This window comes from Pipistrellus kuhlii, unplaced genomic scaffold, assembly GCF_014108245.1.
Source record: "Pipistrellus kuhlii isolate mPipKuh1 unplaced genomic scaffold, mPipKuh1.p scaffold_m20_p_20, whole genome shotgun sequence".
Taxonomy (NCBI): Eukaryota; Metazoa; Chordata; class Mammalia; order Chiroptera; family Vespertilionidae; genus Pipistrellus; species Pipistrellus kuhlii.
Window position 1 is genome coordinate 12746875 of NW_023425516.1, and position 21549 is coordinate 12768423.

The window sequence follows — 21549 nt, forward strand, 5'->3', positions numbered from 1 at the left end:
TAGTGTGTCCTTGGCTTGTTCCACTCTCTTTAGCCACCCTCCCAGCTTAAAATGCTAAGCTGGTCCTGCTGAGGAAGTTCATGTGTCTGTCTGTCCCACCCGTGCAGACAACACGGAGCATACAGCCTGAACACCCTTCATCTTTGTTTCTTGCCTCCTGCTGGGGGAAATGGTCTCCATCATCCTTTCCCCGTACCCGGCATGGGAGGTGATGGGGACATTTGTAATCATGTAAACAATCAAAATAAAGTGAAAATAAAATTTTTGTAAAGGAAGGGCAGCCTGTCTCGCCTCTGTCCATCCTCAGGTGAGTTAATTTTGACTCTTACATGAGACAAGGAGACGCTTGATGACACATTTATTCTCAGCATGCCTGATTCTGTGACAAGGAGGCTTGAGCTCTGGTCATTGTGGCTTCCAAGGGCAGCGTGTTCAGACAGCGGCCCGCAGCTCTACCTCTTGAACTCCACCTGTGTGTACACCTTGGTGATGTCATGGTACCGGCCTTCAGGGGGCTGGTAGTTGGAGATGGGTGGTGTGTAATCTGGCCCTTCTCTCTCAAAGGGAAACAGACTGTAGTCCCGCTTGATGGCCTCCGCATAGAGTTCCTGGGATGTGAGCTGCAGCTCCTTCAGAGCTTCCTGCTGGGCCTGGAGCAAGGACTTGATGGCTTCCCTCTCCATCTCATGCTCTCGCTGCTTGTGCAGGGACCACTTCTTCATGAGCAAAGCTCTCCGTTCCTCCTCCTCAAAGGAAAGCTCTACCTGAGGCCGCTGTCTGGGAACACACAAATCCCAAGGTGTGAGGCTGGGAAGCACTGACCTCACTGACCAAGGGGTCTGGGTGACTGATATGGCCCAAGCACCCTCCCTGCCAGACACAGAGGGAACTCAGAAAAGAAAGGGACACATTAAGGAATGCAGTGTTGAATGTGGTGGCAGCTGTGGTGACACTAGGAACCAGGCCCGTTTGCTTCATGTGGAAATAGGAGACAGTGATCCCTGAGGAGATTACAGTAGCACTTCCTCTTTCCCAGGCAGAGACTACCTTTGGTGAGAGGTGGCTTTGGAGAAATTGTATAATGAAAACGAACACCAAAATCTCAGGGAATCAAGAGCCTCTTATCAGCCCCAGAGTACCAAAAGACACCTGCCAGTCCCACCTGTATGGCAAGGTGCAACTTTATAAATAGTACAGGCTTTTATAAGACAGCAACCCTGCACATGACACATGGTAATCACAAGCATTTTGCATCACAAAGCAAGAGGCTAAGGGTTTTCTACCATCAGGATGGGCAAGGCCCAAGTTGTCACAACAACATAAACTCTTGAGCAGTGCTGATAGAACTAACTCTAGCATCTGGCCTGGCTTATCAAACAATTACTCTGAGTTTCTTTCCTGCATTCAGCCACTCAAGAGCACACCACCCAGAAATGTTTTTCAATTCCCAGGAGACATGATCAAGAAGAGGACTCAGCCCCGGGCCCCGTCAGCCCAAGCCTACTGACTGACCCCCTTCCCATTACCTGCATGAACTGCAGGTAGAACTACCCTCAGGTGATGGGACTCCTTTGCCCTCAACCCTAGGACTCTTACCTCTCTTTATCCATGAACTTCATGGGGATAATAAAATCCTCAATGGGAATTAGCTCCTGGCTAGCCTTCTCTAGTTTTCGGATCCTCTTTTTCAAACGGTCCTTTACAGCTTGATCTTTTTTAGGATCGATCTTCTTCTTCTTTTTCAGAGGTTCTGCTCTAATGGATAAAGCAAACGTGAAAGTGTTTCCTCTTCAGTTTCACAAACATCCTGAGAGGCATGGCACCAGGTAAATACCCCAAACTTGTACTGAACTCTCCACTGGGGAATGAACTGCACGGTCCTAACCTCCTGAGCTGAGTGTGGCAGGGAGATAGATGGGTGGCTTCCAGCCCAGGGTCCTTGTGAGAACTGTTTGGGCACTCTCAACCCGGAAAGGCGTGGGAAAGCCTCATGGGGCATCCGGGTATAAATTAAAGGGAAGGGCTCATCTTTAGTGCCAGGGTTCAGTTGTGCCTTGGGATTGCACTGGAAAGTGAAAATACCAAATGGATGAATTAGAAGTCAATTACATCGCAAATGGATTTGTGATTTATAAAAATTATTTCAAATGGGGAGGTATGGACACATGTAATACCTTAATCAATAAAAACAATGAAAAAAATTTTCAGTAAGACTAAGAGAAAGCATAATAAAAGTGACTGGCCTGTCCCTAACTTTTGGGGGGTTTCTTAACAAATTCCCATGCTAGAGCATTAACAAAGTCTTATTTACTCTCAGGAACACATCTCCTACGGTGATAATTTAGTATTAAGAATAATCAAATCCTCTAGCATCAAAACCAAATTTTGTGAATCAAGTCCCTAGAAAGCATCCAGAGTTCCAGATGTAAAAACTAGTCCTCACACCTCCCCCCCCCCAGGGAGTCAGAAATGGAAGGCCCATGAAGAACAGACGTTTATGCATTGCCCTGTAAAAAACACAAGAACCCATTCAAAGTAAACTACTTTTACATTTAATTTTTGTTTTCTGATTACAGACACACCAGTGTTCCATACAGACAGAAAAACATCTAGCCAAATTTAACAGAATTTGTGTAAGCTGTTCATTTTGCATACCAGAGAGTAGTCGTGATTTGTGCACATCTATCTCCCGCTGACACCCCCAAAGAGGTCAGGCCCACATCTCAGCTTACCTCATGGGAATGAGTTCCCAGAAAGACAACAATGAAGCTCGCTGGTGTGTGTCTCTAACCTGTGTCTGCCAAACTCCCAGACACCTGGAAGAGATGAGTGTGTATAAATACCTGATTCTCCCCACTAAACAGGAAAAAAAGAATTATAATGCCCTCGAAATCTAAGGCACTTGCAACTACTAGATGTGACAGCAAGGCCAACGTGCGAGATATTTTTCAAAATCCCCCGTTCACAACAGAGAGCAGTGGGCAGAGTCCCCGCTCGCTAGGGTCTTCTCATGTTCACCCACAGGGAAAGGCGGGTCAGCCCGTTTATAACTGAGATGGCCGTGGACAAGGGCGGTCAGGGAGGAAGCCCAGGCGAGGCCCTGGCCAGCCCCCGTGCACGCCCCGGACACCCCGCGAACGGTCTGACCGTCCTCACTCACCAGCACGGCGGCCGCAGAGCACGCGCGGCAGCTCCCAAAACCGCGGTGGCCATGGCTCCCAAGTCAAGCCACCGGCTGCTTCCGGGCGCGCACCGCGGCGGTCCGGCCCACGGTGCCTCGCGCTACGGTCCGGCAGTCCCGTCGGTTCACGCGATCGCGTTCCGGCCTGCGGTGCGAGCCGTGGAGGAGGACCGGAACACGCCTTGCCCCGCCCCGACGTAGCGACGTCGCGCGGGCACGCCCCCAACTGGCCTGGCCCCGCCCCAGGCGCCGGTGTGGTCCTTTCTTCCGCGTCCGCCGCTATCACACACGTCATTCTTCCCCCTTTCCCCCCCCCCCCTTAATTGGCCTGCACCCTTGGGAGCGCCAAGACTCCGCAGTGCAGCCGGAATGGCCAAGAGGATGTCCCTTTACTCCAGGTCTTAAGTGTCCACATCAGTGAAAACGGTCCCCGATCTTCCAGTAAACGCGCAGCCTCCGTTTCCCCCGTGGCCCTCCAGGAGGCTGGCTCATCCCCCTGCATTCATTCCAACTCGGCGCCGCGGCCGCCCGCCTGCTGGTGGCCGCACCTGGGCGCCGGCACGTGGCCTGGCGCTCCCGAGATGCCCAATAAGCGCGTGTTGATGAATGACGGAAGCTAGCTAATTAGACCGGTAACCAGCGATGTAGAGCTGGGGAGGCGGTCCACGCTCCTCCGGCCTGGGCTGCCACTCGGGGCCCCGCTTGCCCGCCGCGGTCCCAGCAGACTCTCCCCTTCACCCAACGCTGCGAGCAGGGCTGGACCCAAAGCGGAGCCTCCCTAACGCTGCCCCTACCCGCAGAGGTGGCAGCCAGGGCGGGCCCCGTCCGCGCAGGGAGCGGTTTCCCGCCGGGGCGATTTGGCAGGTGCGCGCCGTGACTTCCGGCGTTGCCCGGGAGCTGCCGGAGGAGGAGCGGTGCAGGGGATGCGGCTGTGGCGGCGGCGGTGGCGGCCGAGCGCGGGGGACGGCTGTGGCGGCGGCCTGGGGCGCGAGCCGGCGATGGCGTGGCGGCACTGAGGGCGCGGGGCGGGCGGCGGCTGGAGGGCGGGCGGCGCGGAAGAAAGCGGCGGCGGCGGCGGCCCCATGGCCCGCGCGCGCTGAAGGACGCGGCTCTCGCCTCAGCCCGGCGGCGGCGGCCGAACAATGAAGCTCCTGAAGCCGACCTGGGTCAACCACAATGGTGAGTGAACACGGAGGTCGCCCGAGGCCACGCCTGGCGTCCGATCGGGGGTCCGGAGCCGGGTCGGCGCGGCGCGCGGGGCCGTGCCCGCTTCGCTCCCGTCGCCCGGGTGCCCGGTGCCAGAGCCGCGGAGCGGGAGGTAACGGACTTTGTCCTCGGAGCGGGAGACCCGCGAGCCCCGGCACGTGCTCCCGCCCGCCCGGCTGCGGCCAAGTCCGCCTCCGCCCCCAGCGCTTGCGCCGAGCCCTCGGCCACCCACCCTCGGTCCGTGGAGGCGCCGCGGCCTGGCTTTGGGGAGCGCCCTTGGGCGCCAGCCAGTTCTGCACCAGCCAGGATGTGCTCAGACGGTTCGATGTGTGGGGAAACCTGGCGCAGCCCCTCTTGTAGCTTTTGATTGGCGGAGCGAAGACCTGAAACCTGCACGCCTCTGCCCTGCTGGCGGAGGCCTGGGTCTGGCCACTGTGCCCCCAATTGGGGGGAGTGGGGGCTATGGCTGAGCGCTGAGGTCCCCCAGCAGAAGGAACCCCGTTTTATTCTGAGCTGGGGCATCATGGTGACTTGGATTGAGCAGCCCATCCGACACAGGTGTGTTCTAGGAGAGGGGAAACTGACTCTTCCAGGCCTCTAGCTGAGAACAGGCGGTGTGTAACCAGCAGCTTTGTCATAGTTCTACCCTGTGGGCACAGCTGCAGGAGTTGGTCCTCCTCGCCACCCCTGTCTCAGGAAGCCCAGGGAGCACTCCTCCAGCAATAAGGCCTGTAGCCCGGATCCCAGCCTGCCTCTGACTACTGCTAGGCAAAGGGTCACCTCCTGGTTCCTCATTTCTGTTTGCATGCAGCTAGAGTGAGTTATCAGTTTTCTTTTAGAGCAAGTAGAGGAGATGCTTCTGCCTTTTTTGCACATGTAGCTTTTCCGTTTTGTACCTGATCTGCGGGTTGCTCTCTGCTCCTGTAACTGAACTGAACATGTATGTTCTTTCAGGCACAAGTGTTCTGCCTTTCTCTCCTTGTGTGATATCTTTATCATTTTCCAGGGCCCGGGTGGGTCCCCTTTTCCTTCTACCGTTCCTCCTGAGTCAGTCCACTAGATGTGCTCTGTGCGTGTGTCCTTTTTTCATATGCCCCCAGGGCAGAGACTGCCTTATTCCCCTCCTTATCCCTGCCCCTCTTGGCATCCTTTATCTCCCACATAAAGGATGCATGATAAATATTGGCTGGAACAGGTAAGAAAGATGAGGTTTCTATAATTTATGAAGACACACTAGGTTTATGTGCATGAAATCAAAAGCTGTGAACTAGTGTTCCATTTCTCCTAAGTTGATTTCTACGTTGATGTTCTGATGTGTAGTGTGCAGATCTTTCCCCGGAGACCTGGGGAAATGTCCAGTAATTATAAATTATGGGGCTTGTGAATTAGAAAAGGAAATATTTCATTATGAAATAGTTTGTGGTGTAAGTGAAGATCTGAAGGAATTTTTTATTTTAAAATAAAAATTTTGCCTAGATCAGTTTGTGTGTATAGTCAGCCTACCCTTCTCCAGTCTCTCTGACTTTCTGCCATATAATTTCTAACTTTCTGATTAGCTCCTTTGCAGGTCACAAGTTCTGTGCTGTGTAAAAGAATAAGTCAAGGTGCTTAAGTGATTATCTAGGTACAAACAAGTGAGAGTCTACAATCAGGCCAACAGCCAAGCATCCCACCCTGGCAGAGTGGGCGTGGCCTCTCCATAGTCTTAGGATGGAATTTTGTGATATTGCTCCGCCTTATTCACAGTACAATTATGATGTTTGGTTGGGAAGGAAGACACAAAAGTGCACCCCAGATTATAAAATACTTTAGAAACCTAAGACATAATAAAAAATATAAAAAATTGGCACTCTGGAGTGATGGAATTGAACTTATTTTAAACTTGTTTTTTGCTAAATTTCCTTGCTTTTAAAATCTCCTGAAATCAACCTTTGTCTTATCAAGTGTCCAGAAGAACTGTCATGGTAAATTACCACTGTCCTGCAGGAAATAATCATTGTCTAGTCAGGGGTCCTCAAACTTTTTAAAGTGGGGGCCAGATCACGGTCCCTCAGAGAGCTGGAGGGCCGGACTATATGAACTACTAATTCCTACTGTAACACCTCGGCTGCGCTCACTGCCCAAAAAACCTGGCGGGCCGGATCAGACTCCTCTGCGGGCCGCATGTGGCCCGAGGGCCGTAGTTTGAAGACGCCTGGTAGATTACTGACCAGTCTTACTGATCAGTCCTTTAAAAACTGGTGACTAGGGAGAGCTGGTGGGGACCGGAACTGCTCAGCCAGAAGCCAAAGTGGTGGTGGGTGGTGCTTACTTTGGATTAACAAACAAAAAAGACCATGGTGCTTTGGAGAGGGTATCATTTCACTTTCTGGCTTCCTTTCTCTGCATTTATGTCTCCTGACTTGTTACGTGGCTTGAACATACTTTTTCTGTTGTCTGAGAGTCCAAAGAGGGATGGAGCAAGAGAGCGCAGCAATTCCTCTGAGGTGGTAGGATCCATTCAGACAAGTGGAAAAGGCAGCTAGAACAGGGCCGGTTTAAGGCAAAATGAGAAGCATATGTTGGGGTATAGGCCTTCGTTTTCCTGGCTGATAATGATAATAGTGGTAAGAACTTTCTTCTAAGATAAGGTTCCTCAGCCTCAGCACAGTTGACATTTCGGGCCATAGAATTGTTCTGTTGTAGGATTTTAGCATCCATGGCCTCTACCACATGTCAGTGGCACACATCTCCCCTACACTCCCAATTGTAACATCAAAAATGTCTCCAGACATTGCCATTGTCCCGTGGTGAGCAGAATCATCCCCAGGTGAGACTCTCTGCGCTGTGGTAAGTTAATAAATTTTGAAGTTGTCATATCCCAGTAAAATGAGCCTTGAAAATGGAGTCAGACTGGGTTCAAGATGCCATTATTTATTGGCTGTAAATTCTTGGTATTGTGATTTCACTCCTGGACCTTGGTAAAATTGAGTAAATATAAAAACTCACCCCTATCATTTCATCCTGTACCCAAAGAGTGCCTTAAGATATAGAATAGCCAATAATATTTATAACTTACATAGAAGTTAGGAGCCAGGTATTGTTCATGCTCACATGTTTTACTCCCTGTTCTTAGATATAGTATTCTTTATATTTCATTTTATTTTAGGCTTGACCAAAGGTTCATTTCTTAGTTAGGTTATGACCATATATTAGTCAGAAAGTGAAAGCGATTGGGATTTTGGTTGTAGGAAAATGTAGTCTGTATTTGTGTGTTTAGGTAGTTCCATTGAGATAGGTTCTTCCCATCCTTCGGCCTTTGTTCCTAAGAATTTTTCTGGAACTCTCACTCCTGGGCAGTGTTCATGCTCAGCTCTTCAGGACCAGGACTGGAAGAACTCTCATCCTCCTTTGGCCTCTGGCTCACACTTTGATGGCAGTGTTGTAAAAGGTGTTTGGCAAATTTTCAGTAATGGGATAATTTGTCGGTTAATCACATTGCTTTGTGGTATGTTTTCTCTCCTGTCCTGTAATTGCATTATTTCCCCCCCTACCCTGTCTCATCCCAGAAAGGATTTTGAGACATCCTATTGAGACATCTTCTGTATCTGGGTGAAAATAAATAAGTCAGCTTGAAGGGGAAATGCGGGGAGGATGGTGCAGAAATGAAGTCGGGACTGGGTGTTGAGAGGCCCTTGCACAGCTACTGGAGGGGCCCTGCAGACCTGTCTCTCAGAACGGGCTGGGAGGGGTTCTAATAGAGAGATTGTATGATTGCAGTGGTTGTTAGGTACACTTTAGAGTTGCTCTAGATTGGGGGTTCTCAAACAGGCTGGTGTCTGAAGACATTTTTGGTTCTCACAACTGAGGAGGGAAGAGAGCTACTGGTATCTAGAGTAAGCACAGGACTGCTGCTGAATACCCTCCAGCGTATAGGACATGCATCCACAACAAAGAATCCTCTGTCCCAAATGTCAGTAGCGCCAGGTTGAGAAACTCTCTAGATAAGAATATATATTATATATATATATTTTTTTTTTTGCCTTTTCTTGTATTTGTCTCATCATTCCAATTAAATTGATTCTTGAGGACAATAGTTTTGCCTTTTATTTTGAAGTCGGTTTTGTTCTTGAGTCTCTGTGCTCTACTGCTCACCAAATGTGTCAAGGAAAGTCCTTTTGATCTCTTTTCCAGATCTGTTAAATGAAGCCAGTAACACCTGCCTGCCCTCTCCCTGTGAAGGCTCAGGAAATGTGAGCTCTCTTTACATTGTCTCTCACTGACTTATACCTGGTGACAATAGGTCGATTTAAGAAAACAACCAGAATATATTGCAAAGAGGGTTCAGAAGAAAACTAGGTGGGATTTTGCCTTGGATAATACACATGTGGATTTTTGACTGATTTATACACCAAACATTGAACCCTCTGGGGCAAAGTTCATGGTACATAGGGTTATCCCTATGTATGGAAAGCTGTGCAGTAGGTGGGAGAGGGACCTATACCACCTTCTAGAATGCAGGGCAGAGGGAAACCAGCGCTAAATGAGTGAGCTGCCATGGCCCCCGGTTGGGGGGCCTGGCTTGTGGTGTGCCCTTGGGCTGAACCTTGACCCCAGGAGGACTGTGATGGTGGAAAAGGCCCCCTGCTGTGAGAGCATCAGGAGGAATGGCCCAGGGAGGGCTGAGAACACTTAAGAGGAGACAGCATATTAGGGCATGACTGAGCAGGTGAAGGGGAGAATGGGGCTGGTAGGCGGAGCCTTAAGCACCTGGATGGAGGCTTAGACTTCCTTCCAGGGGCCCGGAGAGGGGCACATTGAGGTTTCTGAGGAGGCTGTCTCCAGAAGGCCCCAGAGGAGTTCAGAGGCTGTTCCCTGGGTCTTGGAGAGAGATGATGAGGGAGGTCACGAGTGGTGGAGGTAAGGAATGGATAGGCACTGAAACAGGGCAAAGGCAGGTGACTGTAGATTTGGGTCACTCTGAGTTTATTCTTTTAGAGAAAGCAAGAATGAGGACTAAAAAATGGGGTTTTCTTAAATATTTGTTTTTATCTAAGAAGTTGTTGAAAAGATGTTTTCACTTCGTGAACAGAATTGTAATTTACAGCGTGGAGGGACCTCTGGGAAGCACCTGGCTTTGGCCACTGAGGGGACCTGCTGGCATTGCACTGATCGCGGGTCCTGTCTGACCATGGAGAGGGCTGTCTCCTTTGCCCCAGAGGTTACGAGGTTCTCCCGTTTATCAGGGTGTTTGCCTAGAGGCAACAGAGGTGTCTAGCACATGAAACAGGTCTGGAATGAGCCCTGGGACCAAAAATCGATGCAAGCACATTGTATTATCTTACCAAGGTGAGCAGCAACTCCTAGAGTGGTGAGTGGGTCCATCTGTAGTGTCCACATTATTAAATAGCAAAAGGGAGTGATGCACATACTGTGGGTTGTCTGCCCCTATTTCTGTCCAGCAGAATCCCAGTGTTTTTCAGGCGTTTGCGCTCTTCTGCAGGCCAAGCTGCAGGGGCAAGTTTTGATAGCCCTAAGCTGGAGATTTTTTGAGGATTTGATGCCATTCTAGCCAGTAAGACTGGGCAAGGACGTGTGCTGGGGGCTCCTCTGGAATCAGGTAAGAAGAGCTGTGCGAGGCCTTTCTTCTGCTGGACTTCACTAGGTTTGCACATGGCAGTCAGCCTGTAACCATGAGGATGACAGGACGGGCAGATGGAAGGCCGTGGCTTCTTAAGATGCTAAATTAACACACCCAAAGCTGACCCATTTCAGGATTTGTTATATCAATTCCCCTTGAAATTCTCTTTGACTTGCCGCAGAATTTGCAGGCGGAAACAGGCTGCATAAAATGAGGTGACCTACTAAATGTAAAGGGAAAGAGTTGGGGGTCACACCCAGATTCCAGTCAGAGCCCAGGCTTACTCTTTCTAATGACCAAGTGTTGGTCTCTGTGCGGCACCTCGGTCCCAGGGAGATAAGAGTACCCATTGCAAAGAGCTTCCAGAAACCGTGTGGTTCAGTGTGGTACCAGGAGTCCCCTTGTGCTTGGATATTTTTCTCTGGCTGCTTCTGTAGCCACTCACAGGGCCTTGAGGTGTGCGTGGCGTCTCTTCTGGCATCTGGTTTTTGAGAGCTCTTTGGTCATGGAGTATCAACAGAATGCTTTCAGGGAGAGGCCTGTGTTCCTCTTGCCTTTTCTTTCTTTTTCTTTTTTTTTAAATATATGTATTTCAGAAAGGAAGGGAGAGAAAGAAACATCAATGATGAGAGAGAATCATTGATCAGCTGCCTCCTGCATGCTCCCTACTGGGGATTGAGCTTGCAACCAGGGCATGTGCCCTTGACTGGAATCAAACCTGAGACCCTAGTCACTGAACCAAACTAGCTAGGGCTCTCTTGCCTTTTCTTACACTAGTCACTATTGCCTGCTGGCTTACATGGGGGCGGGGGGAGTGATACTTGACTAAACTTGGGGTTAGAGACCTTCCCACTGAAAGTGAGCTCAGAGGCTTTGTGTTTGCTAACGCTCTGTTCCCAGGGCCTCGGACTGTGTGAGGCACACACCAGGGTAGGCCCTCAGTCAGTGTCCGGTGAGTGTTGAATACTGGAGAAAGGTTGATGGTCGGGCAGCTCCCAGTGTCTGTTACCCTTGGCTGGTTGAGTTGATTTGCTTCAACAAACTCCTTGCTCATTCTGGTTGGCTTTTCTAAAGATCACACTTTGTAGTAGAATTTGCTGGGGATTCCAACAATGAGAGGGAAGCTTTTTTTTTTTTTTATAATCCTCACTTACGTTGGGGTTTTTGTTTTGTTTTGTTTTGTTTTGTTTTTAGACAGAGTGGAAGGGAAAGAGAGAGACAGAAACACCAATGTGAGAGAGACATCGGTTGGTTGCCTTCTGAGGCTGGGAGCCTGCAGTCACGGTACATGCCTTTTATCAGAATCAAACCCAGGACCCTTCAGTCCACTGAATCAAACCGGCTAGGGTAAGGGGGAAGCATTCTGCCCAAGTCCTTATCCAAGGAGCCTATTTATATAATTGTGTCTTAGGAAGGGGAGTAGATGGAACACAATATATAACATTTTAGGAAGGGGAGTAGATGGAACAGAATAGATAACAAGTGGTGTAGGGGTGGGGTGAGGGAAATGTGCTTTGCAGCTGTGGCAATGTGCTTCATTCCTGGAGGGAGGGACCTGGACAGGGGACCATGGCATCCACTCACAAGAGACCTCATGCAGGTGAGGAAGGCAGCCATCTGAGGGAGGAGCATCCCAGGCAGAGAGAATAGCCCGGTGGGTTTGAGAACTTATGATTTGAGTGAGACTAGAGCAACACAAGGACAAGTACACAGACCTAAGGTGTACAATTTTATGAATTTTTTGACAAATACACTTTGTAATCTATTTCCCACTCAAAATATGGAACATTTACACCTCCCCAGGGAGTTTGAGTTACAGATGTATTGCTGAGGTAGAGCTGCCAGGGTAGAATATGGGATATGAGATAAGGGAGGGCTAAAGGGTGGGTGACTCCCATGCTGTCCACCGAGATCAGTAAGATTATGAAAGCAGATGGAGAGAGAGCCCAGACTCAATTAGACAGGGGGGCCAGGTGAGGCCACTGCACAGGGCCTTCCCCAAGCAGCTGTGTGATGAGTGGCCTCTCTGCCTTCTCTCTCTCGAAAAACCCTGGAGTTCTATTCTAGAGTTTTCTTTATTTGTTTGTTTTTTATTTCATTCTAGAGTTTTTAAGGAACAGGACAAATACCTTTATTTTTGGTGTGACAATTGCCATATGGATAACAAAGCATATTGTTATTTGATATTTTTAATTTGTAAAATGTAGAATGATTTTTCTTACTATAAAATTAATACCTGTTTAAAAAAAATTGAAAATGCAAAAAAGGAAATACATTGTTAAAATTGTCTTTCGGACCATTTAGAAAAAAGTAACTGGTGGCTTGGTGCTAAAAATAAATAAATAAATAAATAAATAAATAAATATAAAAATAAATATAAAAAATTTTAGTTTACACACCACATTATGAGTCTCTATTTTTTGTTTGTTTAAAAAGTATCTAAATTTTTAAGAACTTAGCCAAATTCCTGATACCATAGCAAATCCAGTTTTTTAATTGTGTAGCTTCCCTTCAGACCTTGGATGGCACATATAACTGAATAGCTAACATGTTGCTGTGTAGTTTCCATTTAATATGGTAGGCTTGTTATTTTCTTTTTCTTTTTAATTGAAGTATAATTGAAATACATTATATCAGTGTCAAGTGTACAACATAATGATTCAATATATCTATATATTGCAAAATGATCATCAAATTCTAGTTAACATTTCTCACCAAACATAGTTACAGAATTTTTTTTTCACTGATGAAAATGTTTGAGATTTACTCTCTAAGCTTCTTTCAAATATGCAACACAGTATTATAAATTACAGTGTTATTTTCTTGCTATGGTTGTCAAGCTAACATATATCTCTGCCCTCCAGTGGGAATGTGGTCCTCATGCTCTTAATTTTCTGATAGAACTGGAAGTGACTATTATATTTATAGAAATCCATGTTGCAGATAACTTTTAAGGAATATCTATGTTCTGCAAAACTAGAGGAGAAAAGAGTATGAAGAAACAAGTAGTGAATGTTACCAAAACTTAATTATATGTTGGCAAATGCTGCAGAAGTGATTAGGTCTATAAATGATATACCTGTCACTTTCTCCTACCTTAGTTAGGGAAGGGGGAGGGGTAACGGTTGCATGGTTGCTTCAGCTTCCTTCTATGCTGTGTTTTGAGTCTCTCGGCCACCTGACACCTATGGATGTCATTGTGGTACTGCTCACTTAAGGCTGGAGAAGTGTTTGTGGTTGAAAGCAGTAGAGATAATAGCAGCAGGTGGCTCTGTGAAGTGGTAGATGATATCTGTCCCCTCTTCAGATGAGAAGCCTACCTTCCAAAGACTGGGATGCTAGTGACACTCTGAAGATGTGTTTGAATTTTGGGCCTTTTCTCCAGCAATTAACAGCAAATATTTATTGAGTGCTTGCTAAGTACCACGCCGTAGCTGGGAATGGCTCCATGACTGAAACAGACAAAAATGGCTGAGCTCTTGGAGTTTACATTCTGGTGGGTAGGGTGAGCAGAGATACAATAAAGGAAATTATATACTATGTAATAAATTAGTTAAGAAAAAAAACAGATCAGTATTAGCAGGATGGGTTGTGCCTGGTTGAGGAAGTAACACTTTCAAATAGGACAGCTCTGGTAGGCCTCAGTGAGAAGGCAACATTGAGTAGATGCTAGGAGGAGGCAAGGAAGGAGCCTCTGTACTGTTTGGGAGAAGAGCTTCCGGCTCAGGAAAGCCAGTGCAGGGCACTGGGTGGGAGGGCACCTGGTGCAGTCTAGGAACAGAGAGGAGGCCAGGACACTGGACCGGTGATTAGAGGGAAGGCGGCCAGGAAATGAGGCCAGGAAAGTCATAGGCAGTGTGGCTGTTGTGTCCAGCCTGTTGGCTTCTTCTGTCTAAGGCATGGCCTTAACCGTGATGGGCAGACAGCCAGCAGAGCAGGTATGGGTGTGAAGATCAGGAGTTCTGTCTTGGAGCAGTTAAGGTTGAGATGTCGGGTAGGCAGCTGGATAGAGGTGTGAACTGCATATTAAGAGTGCTTAGGTGCAAGAGTTTCTCCAGAGAGACTGCTGATTGTCAAGTATGTACATTATCACCTGCACAAGAAAATAATTTGTTTTGTTATGACAATCACAAGTGGTTTGCTGTTTACCTTGATTACCTTCGTGTTATTACACACAAGAAAATATATATATATTTGGTTTTTAAAAAACAGACCATGTGTGTATCTCATTGAGATAATTATAGAATTACGTGCAATTGAATGAAATAATGAGAAATAGATAGATCTTGTGTACACTTTGCCCATTTTCTCCCAGTGGTAACATTTTGCAAAACTATAGTATAATACCACATTGACATTGACACAGTCCACCTATCTTATTCAGATTTCCCCACTTTTATTTTACTAATTTGTGTGTAGATGAGTATTTAGTTCTATACAATATATTCCCTGTCTAGGTTCGTGTATTCACCACGACAGTCAAGACACTGAGCAGTTCCAGCACCTTCTATAACCACACCTATCACCTTTCCATACCCCTCTACCTTATAGATATATGTTTGGTTTGGTTTTGATTCGCATTTTTTAAGTTGTAGTAAAATACATATAACATTTATCATCTTGCCGAAACCGGTTTGGCTCAGTGGTAGAGCGTCGGTCTGCGGACTGAAAGGTCCCAGGTTCGATTCCGGTCAAGGGCATGTACATTAGTTGCGGGCACATCCCCGGTAAGGGGTGTGCAAGAGGCAGCTGGTCGATGTTTCTCTCTCATCGACGTTTCTAGCTATCTATCCCTCTCTCCTCCTCTCTGTAAAAAATCAATAAAATATATATAAAAAAAAACATTTATCATCTTAATCTTTTGAGTATAAAATTCAGTAATGTTATGTATAGTCACATTGTTGTGTAAAATATCTACAGAACTTTCTCATCTTCCACAACGAAAGTATATGCCTGGTAAGAGACAACTCTCCATATTCCCTTTCCTCAACTCCTAGCAACCACTATTCTTCTTTTTTAAAAATTTTTAACCCCCTTTCTTCCGCCCTCCTCCCCTTTCCACTATTCTTCTTTCTGTCTCTATGAATTTAACTACTCTATATAAGTGAATTTATACAGTATTTGTGCTTTTGTGGCTGGCTTATGTCAATTTGTATAATGTCTTTAAGGTTTATCCAGTTGTAGCATATCTGAATTTCCCTTTTTAAGACTGATAATATTACATTTTATGGATATACTACAACTTGCTTATCCATTTATCCATCAAAGGACACTGATTGCTTTCCCTCTTGATTATTGTGAATAATGCTGCTGTGGCCCTAACCGGTTTGGCTCAGTGAATAAAGCATTGACCTGTGGACTGAAAGTTCCCAGGTTCGATTCCGGTCAAGGGCATGTACCTTGGATGCAGGCACATTCCCAGCAGGAGGTGTGCAGGAGGCAGTTGGTGGATGTTTATCTCATCGATGTTTCTAACTCTCTATCCCTTTCCCTTCCTCTCTGTAAAAAGTCAACAAAATATATATTTTTAAAATATGTTAAATAATAATAATAATAATAATAATAATGCTGTTATGAACATGGGTATACAAATATGTCTTCAAGTCTCTGCTTTTAATTCTTTTGAATATATTCCCAGAAGTGGAATTGCTGAATTCTAGGTAATTCTATTTTTAATTTTTTGAGGAACCACCACACTGTTTTCCATAGTGGCTGCACCATTTTACATTTCTACTAGCAATGGATAAGTGTTCCAGTTTCTCTATATCTCACCAGTACTGTTCTTTTCCTTTTTCTTCTTTTGATAGTATCCATCCTCAAAAATGTGAAATGATATCTCATTCTGGTTTTCCTTGCATTTCCTTGATAGTTTAATGATATTGAGATTTTTTTCATATGCTTGTTGACCATTTTGTATGTCTTCTTTGGAGAAATGTCTATTGAAGTACTTTGCTCATTTTTTAATGAAGTTTTTTCCTATTTTTGCCATTGAATTTTAGGAGTTCTCTCTATGTTCTGGACATTAGTCCCCTGTAGAGGCAGCAAACCGCAGTATTTAATGCCTTGGGCTTTGAAGCCAGATACCTAGACTCTTTCAGACAGCTGTATGGTTTGGGGCAGTGGTCGGCAAACTCATTAGTCAACAGCGGCAAACCGTGCCTCGCGAGGGACAGTTTGCTGACCACTAGTTTGGGGCAACTTTTTTTTAACCTCTCTGTATGCCTCAGTTTCCCTCTCATGGTAAAATGAGGGTGTCAGAAGTATTTACCTCAGTGGGCCAGGTGAGGTTTATAGAATGGCCTGGCCTGCCTGCAGGTTTTGAGGTACTCAGAGCATGTCATGAGCAGAGAGGCGAGGGGCTGGCCTTGGAAAGGTAGGGCTCCATAGAACACCTCCCAGCATGGCTCTGGCTCTCCGAGAAGGAGTGGCTGGCTGGCACCTCAGATGCCCAGGAGGCTCCAAGAGGAGATGGCAGCACTGATGAGGTCTGGGCTCCCGCTGCTGTTCTCATTATACTTAGAGATATCTGCTCTTTTGAAGTTCCCAAGGCTCCTACGGTGCTAATTGGTCACTGTCTCTGGTGTCTGGCTGCACTCCAAGCCTCAGTCTGAGCACCAGCCATGGTCTCAGCATTTCTTACAGCCTTTGGAGCAGTGGCATCTGCACCACTCAAGGCTGGGCCCACAGCTCCAGTTGTCCTGTCTTGTTTCTTGAGGCTCGCCTGTGAGGCATATCTCACAGCCAGATAGGCAAGAGACCCACCTTTTCGCAACTGCTTCCCTCCCAGGTCCTCAGCCTATGGGAAAAGCTGGCACATTCTCAGCAGCAGCATGTGGGACTCTGGCTTATCCCACATGGCAGCCACCAAGCCCAGGAAGGGTGTGGGTGTGCACCTGCATGGAAGGACCAGTTGGAGCACTTTCAGTCCTTACCTGTGTTCTCAGCACCTGCCCTTTTAGCCCACCCTGTATGATAGTTTCTGGAGTCCTTTCTTGAAGATGAAGGTGAAGGAGGGAGTGATCAGGTCTGCCCTGTCCAGGCTATTGGAGAATAATAACTTGCAGGCTTCCTCTTCAGGTCTAAGTGCACTCCACTGCTGGGGCTGGCTCCTTCAGAGATTATGCAGTACCAAGCTGTGTCAGGGCTTGTCTTGTGAACTCTTGGAATGAAAGCTCAGAGCAGACCAGGGCTGGAATGTCATGTGTTTGGGACCGCTTTGAGCACCCTGCAGTGCTCCCGGAGTGCAGTCCCCAGCTCCTTGGCTGTCACTGTAGAATCCTGGCTTTTGGGTGTGGGCCTGGAAGTGACTAAGGGGCTCAGAGACCAGGCCAGAGCTGCTAGCATGGCCTGTTGTGGTAGCTTTTGTTGTTCGGGAATTCAGTAAATACTAGAGATGAAATAGCATGTGGTGTGATTTTCAAATTTTCCTAGGTTTTTATTAATACTTGCTCCCTGAGAGTTTGTACCTGCTTGCTGGTGGCCTTGCACAGCTGTGTCTCCCACTGCCACGTAATGACCAGAGAGAAGGGAGCGCATTTCCCCCAGCCTGGGCAGCTCCTTCATGAGACTGTGAGACGTCAGAAGTGAGGGAAGGGGTGCCACCGGGGCCATCGCTGACATTGCCTTTTGATTTCCACACATGGATGTGAGCCCTGGCAAGACTTGCAGCTCCTAAGCAGCCACTGCCCACACTTGCTACCTTGTAATTCTAGAGCCGGTAACTCTTGTCCTAGTGCCCATACCGCCTTTCCGTGGGTGACGGCAGTAGCGCGTGCTTGACTAAGAGACTCTTTGGCAACAGCAATTGCTCTTGCCCAGTCCATTGTCATGCCATCTAAGCTTGTCACTGAACAAATATAACTGAGCTACCACTCACCAGCGAACATCTGTCTGGACATCGGGCACGTACCGTGGAAGGAGGATCAGCAAAAGGAGACGCCGAGAAGGCCGACTCTTCGTGGACATCGATGCAGCACAAATGTATGGGGGCGAAGCTTTCTGGAAGCAGAAGCATGGTGAGGGAAGCAGTGTGTTGCAGACAACCACTGGCCCTTCCCAGCTCTCAGTCAGCAGAAAAGCCAGGGCATGGTGCATCCCGTGTCCAGGCTGATCCATGGGACGGGGAGATGGCTGGATGTAGTAGTACGTATATACCATAGCCCCTGTGACTCCGAGCCGTTGTCATGAATAGACTATGCAAACATGCATCCCTAGAAGGTGTCAAGCTCTGATCCAGTAGACCCCAGTGTAAATGCCAGGTGACCTCCGGGTTCAGTCATTCTAGGGACAGATTGCTTTTCCCACTTTTATACTTTCATCTAGTTAATGTCAGTTGGAAAGTGTTCAGCAGTTTATACTTTAAAATTTAGGTCACTCTGCCCTCGCTCTCGGGTAAGTGTACATTGGTAATATATTATTTTTCCTACGATCAGTGATTAGGGATATTGTTTGAATAACCAGTATTTTAAAAGTTTGAGTCTGTTGCTATTCTTCAGTGAATAGAAGCCAAGTCAATGTTGTGTGTGTTTTTTCTTTGTTTCCAGGCAAGCCAATATTTTCAGTTGATATTCACCCTGACGGGACCAAGTTCGCAACTGGAGGACAAGGTATGTTCATGGAATAACAGGAATGCTCACAGCCCTGCGCCCAGCTCTGCTTCTCCTGGCCAGCCATTGAGCTACAGAAAGAATATTTGCTGTTTTCAGTATAGATGTGACTCAGTTTAAGTCTGAACAAGTCACATCAAAATCCCTTTTTTGCACTAGAGCACATGTGTCAAACACAAGGCCCGCGGGCCAAATCCGTCCCGCCAGGCCTTGCAATGTGGCCCGCACCGCGCTGTCATCACTGCACTCCGCTGTGTTTCCATCACAATGACAGTTTATGACTGTTCAGTAAACCATTCGGCCCGCGATTTAGGCTGGATTTTAGATTTTGGCCCCTTCTCTGATTGAGTTCGACACCCCTACACTAGAGTGTGCTCTATATAGATATTTCTATAACAAGTGTATCTTTCTAATTTCTATTTATTGGGTTGATATTGAAATCAATTTGCATATCTGAGCCCAAGCTTATTGAGCATGAAAAGTGGCAGGTAGTCTCATGGACAAAGCGCCAGCCCCAGAGGCAAGGGCCCTTGGTCCTCATCTTGGTTCTGGCAGTGCTTTCTCATCTGTAAAGGGGGAGGAGATGGTTAACCTCTGTAGTCAGTCATGTAGTTATCAGGCCGAATCTCCACGCTCAAAGCAATTCACCTGCAATAGAGGGCAAACGCAGATGTGCAGCACACTATTTGAAAAGATGACCCATGGTATTGTCAGTGTGTTTCACCCAGTGTCTGCTGCAATATTGCAGTAACAACTCTGGAAAGGCAAAGTCACTTTTGAGGCCAGGACACCAAGATGTATATGTGGTCACACAAAGTAGCGTTCCCGCAGAGCCCAGTCCCCCAGCAGCTTCACTCCAGAGCAAGGTCTCCCTCTGGCTGAGGCCTCCCTGGACAGGACTGGAGAGCGCCCCTGTGAGTGCGAGGTCCGCAGGTGCTGCAGAGCAGGTTGTCTGAAGACTTCCTGCTGCAGGGCTTACAGGGAAGCCTTGATCTCCTTCCAGCGTGCTGCCGGCTGCACCCGAGAGGTGCCCACAGGTGTCACCTAGGACCGGTGGACTTAGCGGGGGTAACAGATTTCTCCTCGTCCACGAGAAGAGGCACACCTTCCTGACCTGCTTGGCATAGTACACTCCAGAAGAGCTGGTTGAAAAATATGTTTACCCCCTAGCTGGTTTGGCTCGGTGGACAGAGCATCGGCCCCTCTATAACAGAAAGTTAAAGGATGGCTGGACTTTTGTTAGCTATCAGTGATGGAAATCTTAGAAAGAGAAATCATTACTGAAATGCATAGATATATTTTTTAGCCCAATAATACATCAGCCTATGACCACAGGCCCCCGAAATGCCCTCTTTTGGTTGGTCTCTCATCTGTAGATGGCAAAGAGCCGGTGAGATAACGCGGACCTTTTCCAGTGTTTAAGGCACATTTCAGACTGGGTCTTTGTGAGAACAGCCATGGACTGCAGACAACACCTGAAAAGGGAGAGAATCCCATGCAGAGACCTGGGAGGGTGCTGGGGCCTAGGCTCTTCCATCCTCTTCATTTACAGATGGGGCCGGCGACCTGGAAGCAGCAGGGTTTGGGGGAAGGGTGTGTAAAAGACAATTTATGAAATGCCTCAGATGGCCCCTGTGTCACTTGGAGGCCCTCTACTAGGACCCTTTTGGTTACTGGGCAGGAATGAGAACCTTCTAGGGGCCTCTGGTGGACCTGAGTTAGAGGCCAGAGCAGAACTTGGTCCTCATTGGATTCTGGTCTAGAATTCTTTTCATAAAGTCGGGTGGCCTCGGCACAGTACTAAATCCACACTTTTTAGTCCCTAGAAGCACTTGTTTTTCTTCTTCTTTGCAGTAACTTATATTAGTAATTCAAATTCAGTCTCCCCCAATCTAGTTAGTTGTGATTTACGAAAGCTAAGTGAGGATTGTGTCTCATGGTTAATAGTCTGTTCCTTGTGCATTAAGTTATTTCTGCCCCTTCGTTCCAGGACAGGATTCTGGGAAGGTTGTGATCTGGAATATGTCTCCAGTCCTCCAGGAGGATGACGAGAAGGATGAAAATATTCCCAAGATGCTTTGCCAGATGGACAATCACTTAGGTATTACAGAGTGGCCCTTTGCAGGCTTTTCGTGTTGGCAGAGTGCCCGAGGTTAGCACATGTGTTTGTAATTAGAAAGATAAGGCCCCGTGCGGCGGTAACTCCCCTCGGCCTGCTGTCTGAAGGCACAGATGTTGGCTGCACACCTGGGTGAGTTATTCGGCAGAAGACTCGGCCCGCCCACAGAACCATCTTTGGACAGTCTGCAGGTACCTCTGGTGATTTCCTGCTCATGAGTCGTTACTGCCTGATTCCATGGGGCTTTGGGGCCAGCAACCTGGAAGCAGTCGGGTTCTGGGAAGGGTGTGTAAGAGACAACTTAGAAGATGTCTCAGATTGCCACTGTGTCACTCAGAGACCCGCCACCAGGACCCTTTTGGTTGCTGGACAGTATGTGGTTTTCTTTCCTGCATTAGTGCCTCAGTTTCCTGCCCCTGAGCATCAGGGTGACTGTACTTGGCTCTGGGTTCCTACCTGGCTGCTTCCCCTGAAATGCTCCTTTAACGGTTACATTCCCCCGCCTTTGCTCTGTATGTTCATGTTCTCCCAACATGCCTCTGGGCGTCCTCCAACTTGGAGCGCAAGTCACTCATAAGCCTTGTGTGGGCCACAACTTGGATAGTGTTCCTCGTATAGCTGGGCTCCCAAAGGCTGAGCCGTGAGTGCTCCCAGAGGCAGCAGCATGACAGGATCCAAGAGGGATTCCTGCTGGTCTCAGTGTTTGAGTGCAGGATCAATGGAGTGCAGTTCTGAGGAGTCTGGAAAATCCGAATTTAATTGCTGACAGGTGGAATGAAGTCAGAGTTTTATGTTTTACCCAAGCTGCTCCCTGAAA

The 21549-nt window shown here is 47.6% G+C and overlaps 2 protein-coding genes across 9 annotated transcripts in view; one reads left to right on the forward strand and one right to left on the reverse strand.

Annotated features, from left to right (window-relative positions):
• Positions 1-354: 354 nt before the first annotated feature.
• MRPL40 (mitochondrial ribosomal protein L40) lies at positions 355-3847 on the reverse strand. 2 transcript variants are annotated; one of them, XM_045585504.1, is made up of 4 exons: positions 3730-3847; positions 2733-2816; positions 1597-1755; positions 355-777 (listed from the first exon to the last, which is right to left on the reverse strand). In XM_045585504.1, the coding sequence occupies exons 2-4, from the start codon at positions 2735-2737 to the stop codon at positions 453-455; spliced, it is 489 nt and encodes a 162-aa protein (XP_045441460.1). In that variant the 5' UTR covers positions 2738-2816; positions 3730-3847; the 3' UTR covers positions 355-452. The 2 variants fall into 2 exon arrangements, with proteins under 2 accessions (XP_045441460.1, XP_036305460.1); XM_036449567.2 differs by lacking the exon at positions 3730-3847 and adding an exon at positions 3161-3417.
• Positions 3848-4063: 216 nt separating this feature from the next.
• Positions 4064-21549, forward strand: part of LOC118725574 (protein HIRA) — a 59393-nt gene continuing 41907 nt past the window's right edge. For 4 of the 7 annotated variants that reach the window (XR_006742354.1, XM_036449508.2, XM_036449509.2 and 1 more), the window contains exons 1-3: positions 4064-4360; positions 18551-18613; positions 20604-20714. Coding sequence is in view for 4 of the 7 variants with exons in the window: in XM_036449508.2 (XP_036305401.1) it covers positions 4324-4360; positions 18551-18613; positions 20604-20714 (211 nt within the window). In the remaining 3 variants the exon portion in view is untranslated. Of the gene's footprint in view, positions 4361-18550; positions 18614-20603; positions 20715-20789; positions 20924-21549 lie in introns of those variants that run through there. The other 3 variants (XM_045585502.1, XM_045585501.1, XM_045585499.1) reach the window with 2 other exon arrangements.

Coding starts and splice junctions, on each gene's coding strand:
- MRPL40 (XM_036449567.2), bottom strand. CDS start 3,213: ATGGCCACCGCGGTTTTGGGAGCTGCCGCGCGTGCTCTGCGGCCGCCG. Junction 2,817..3,160: donor GCTCTGCGGCCGCCGTGCTG/GTGAGTGAGGAC, acceptor CATCTCTTCCAG/GTGTCTGGGAGTTTGGCAGA. Junction 778..1,596: donor AAGTTCATGGATAAAGAGAG/GTAAGAGTCCTA, acceptor GTGTGTTCCCAG/ACAGCGGCCTCAGGTAGAGC.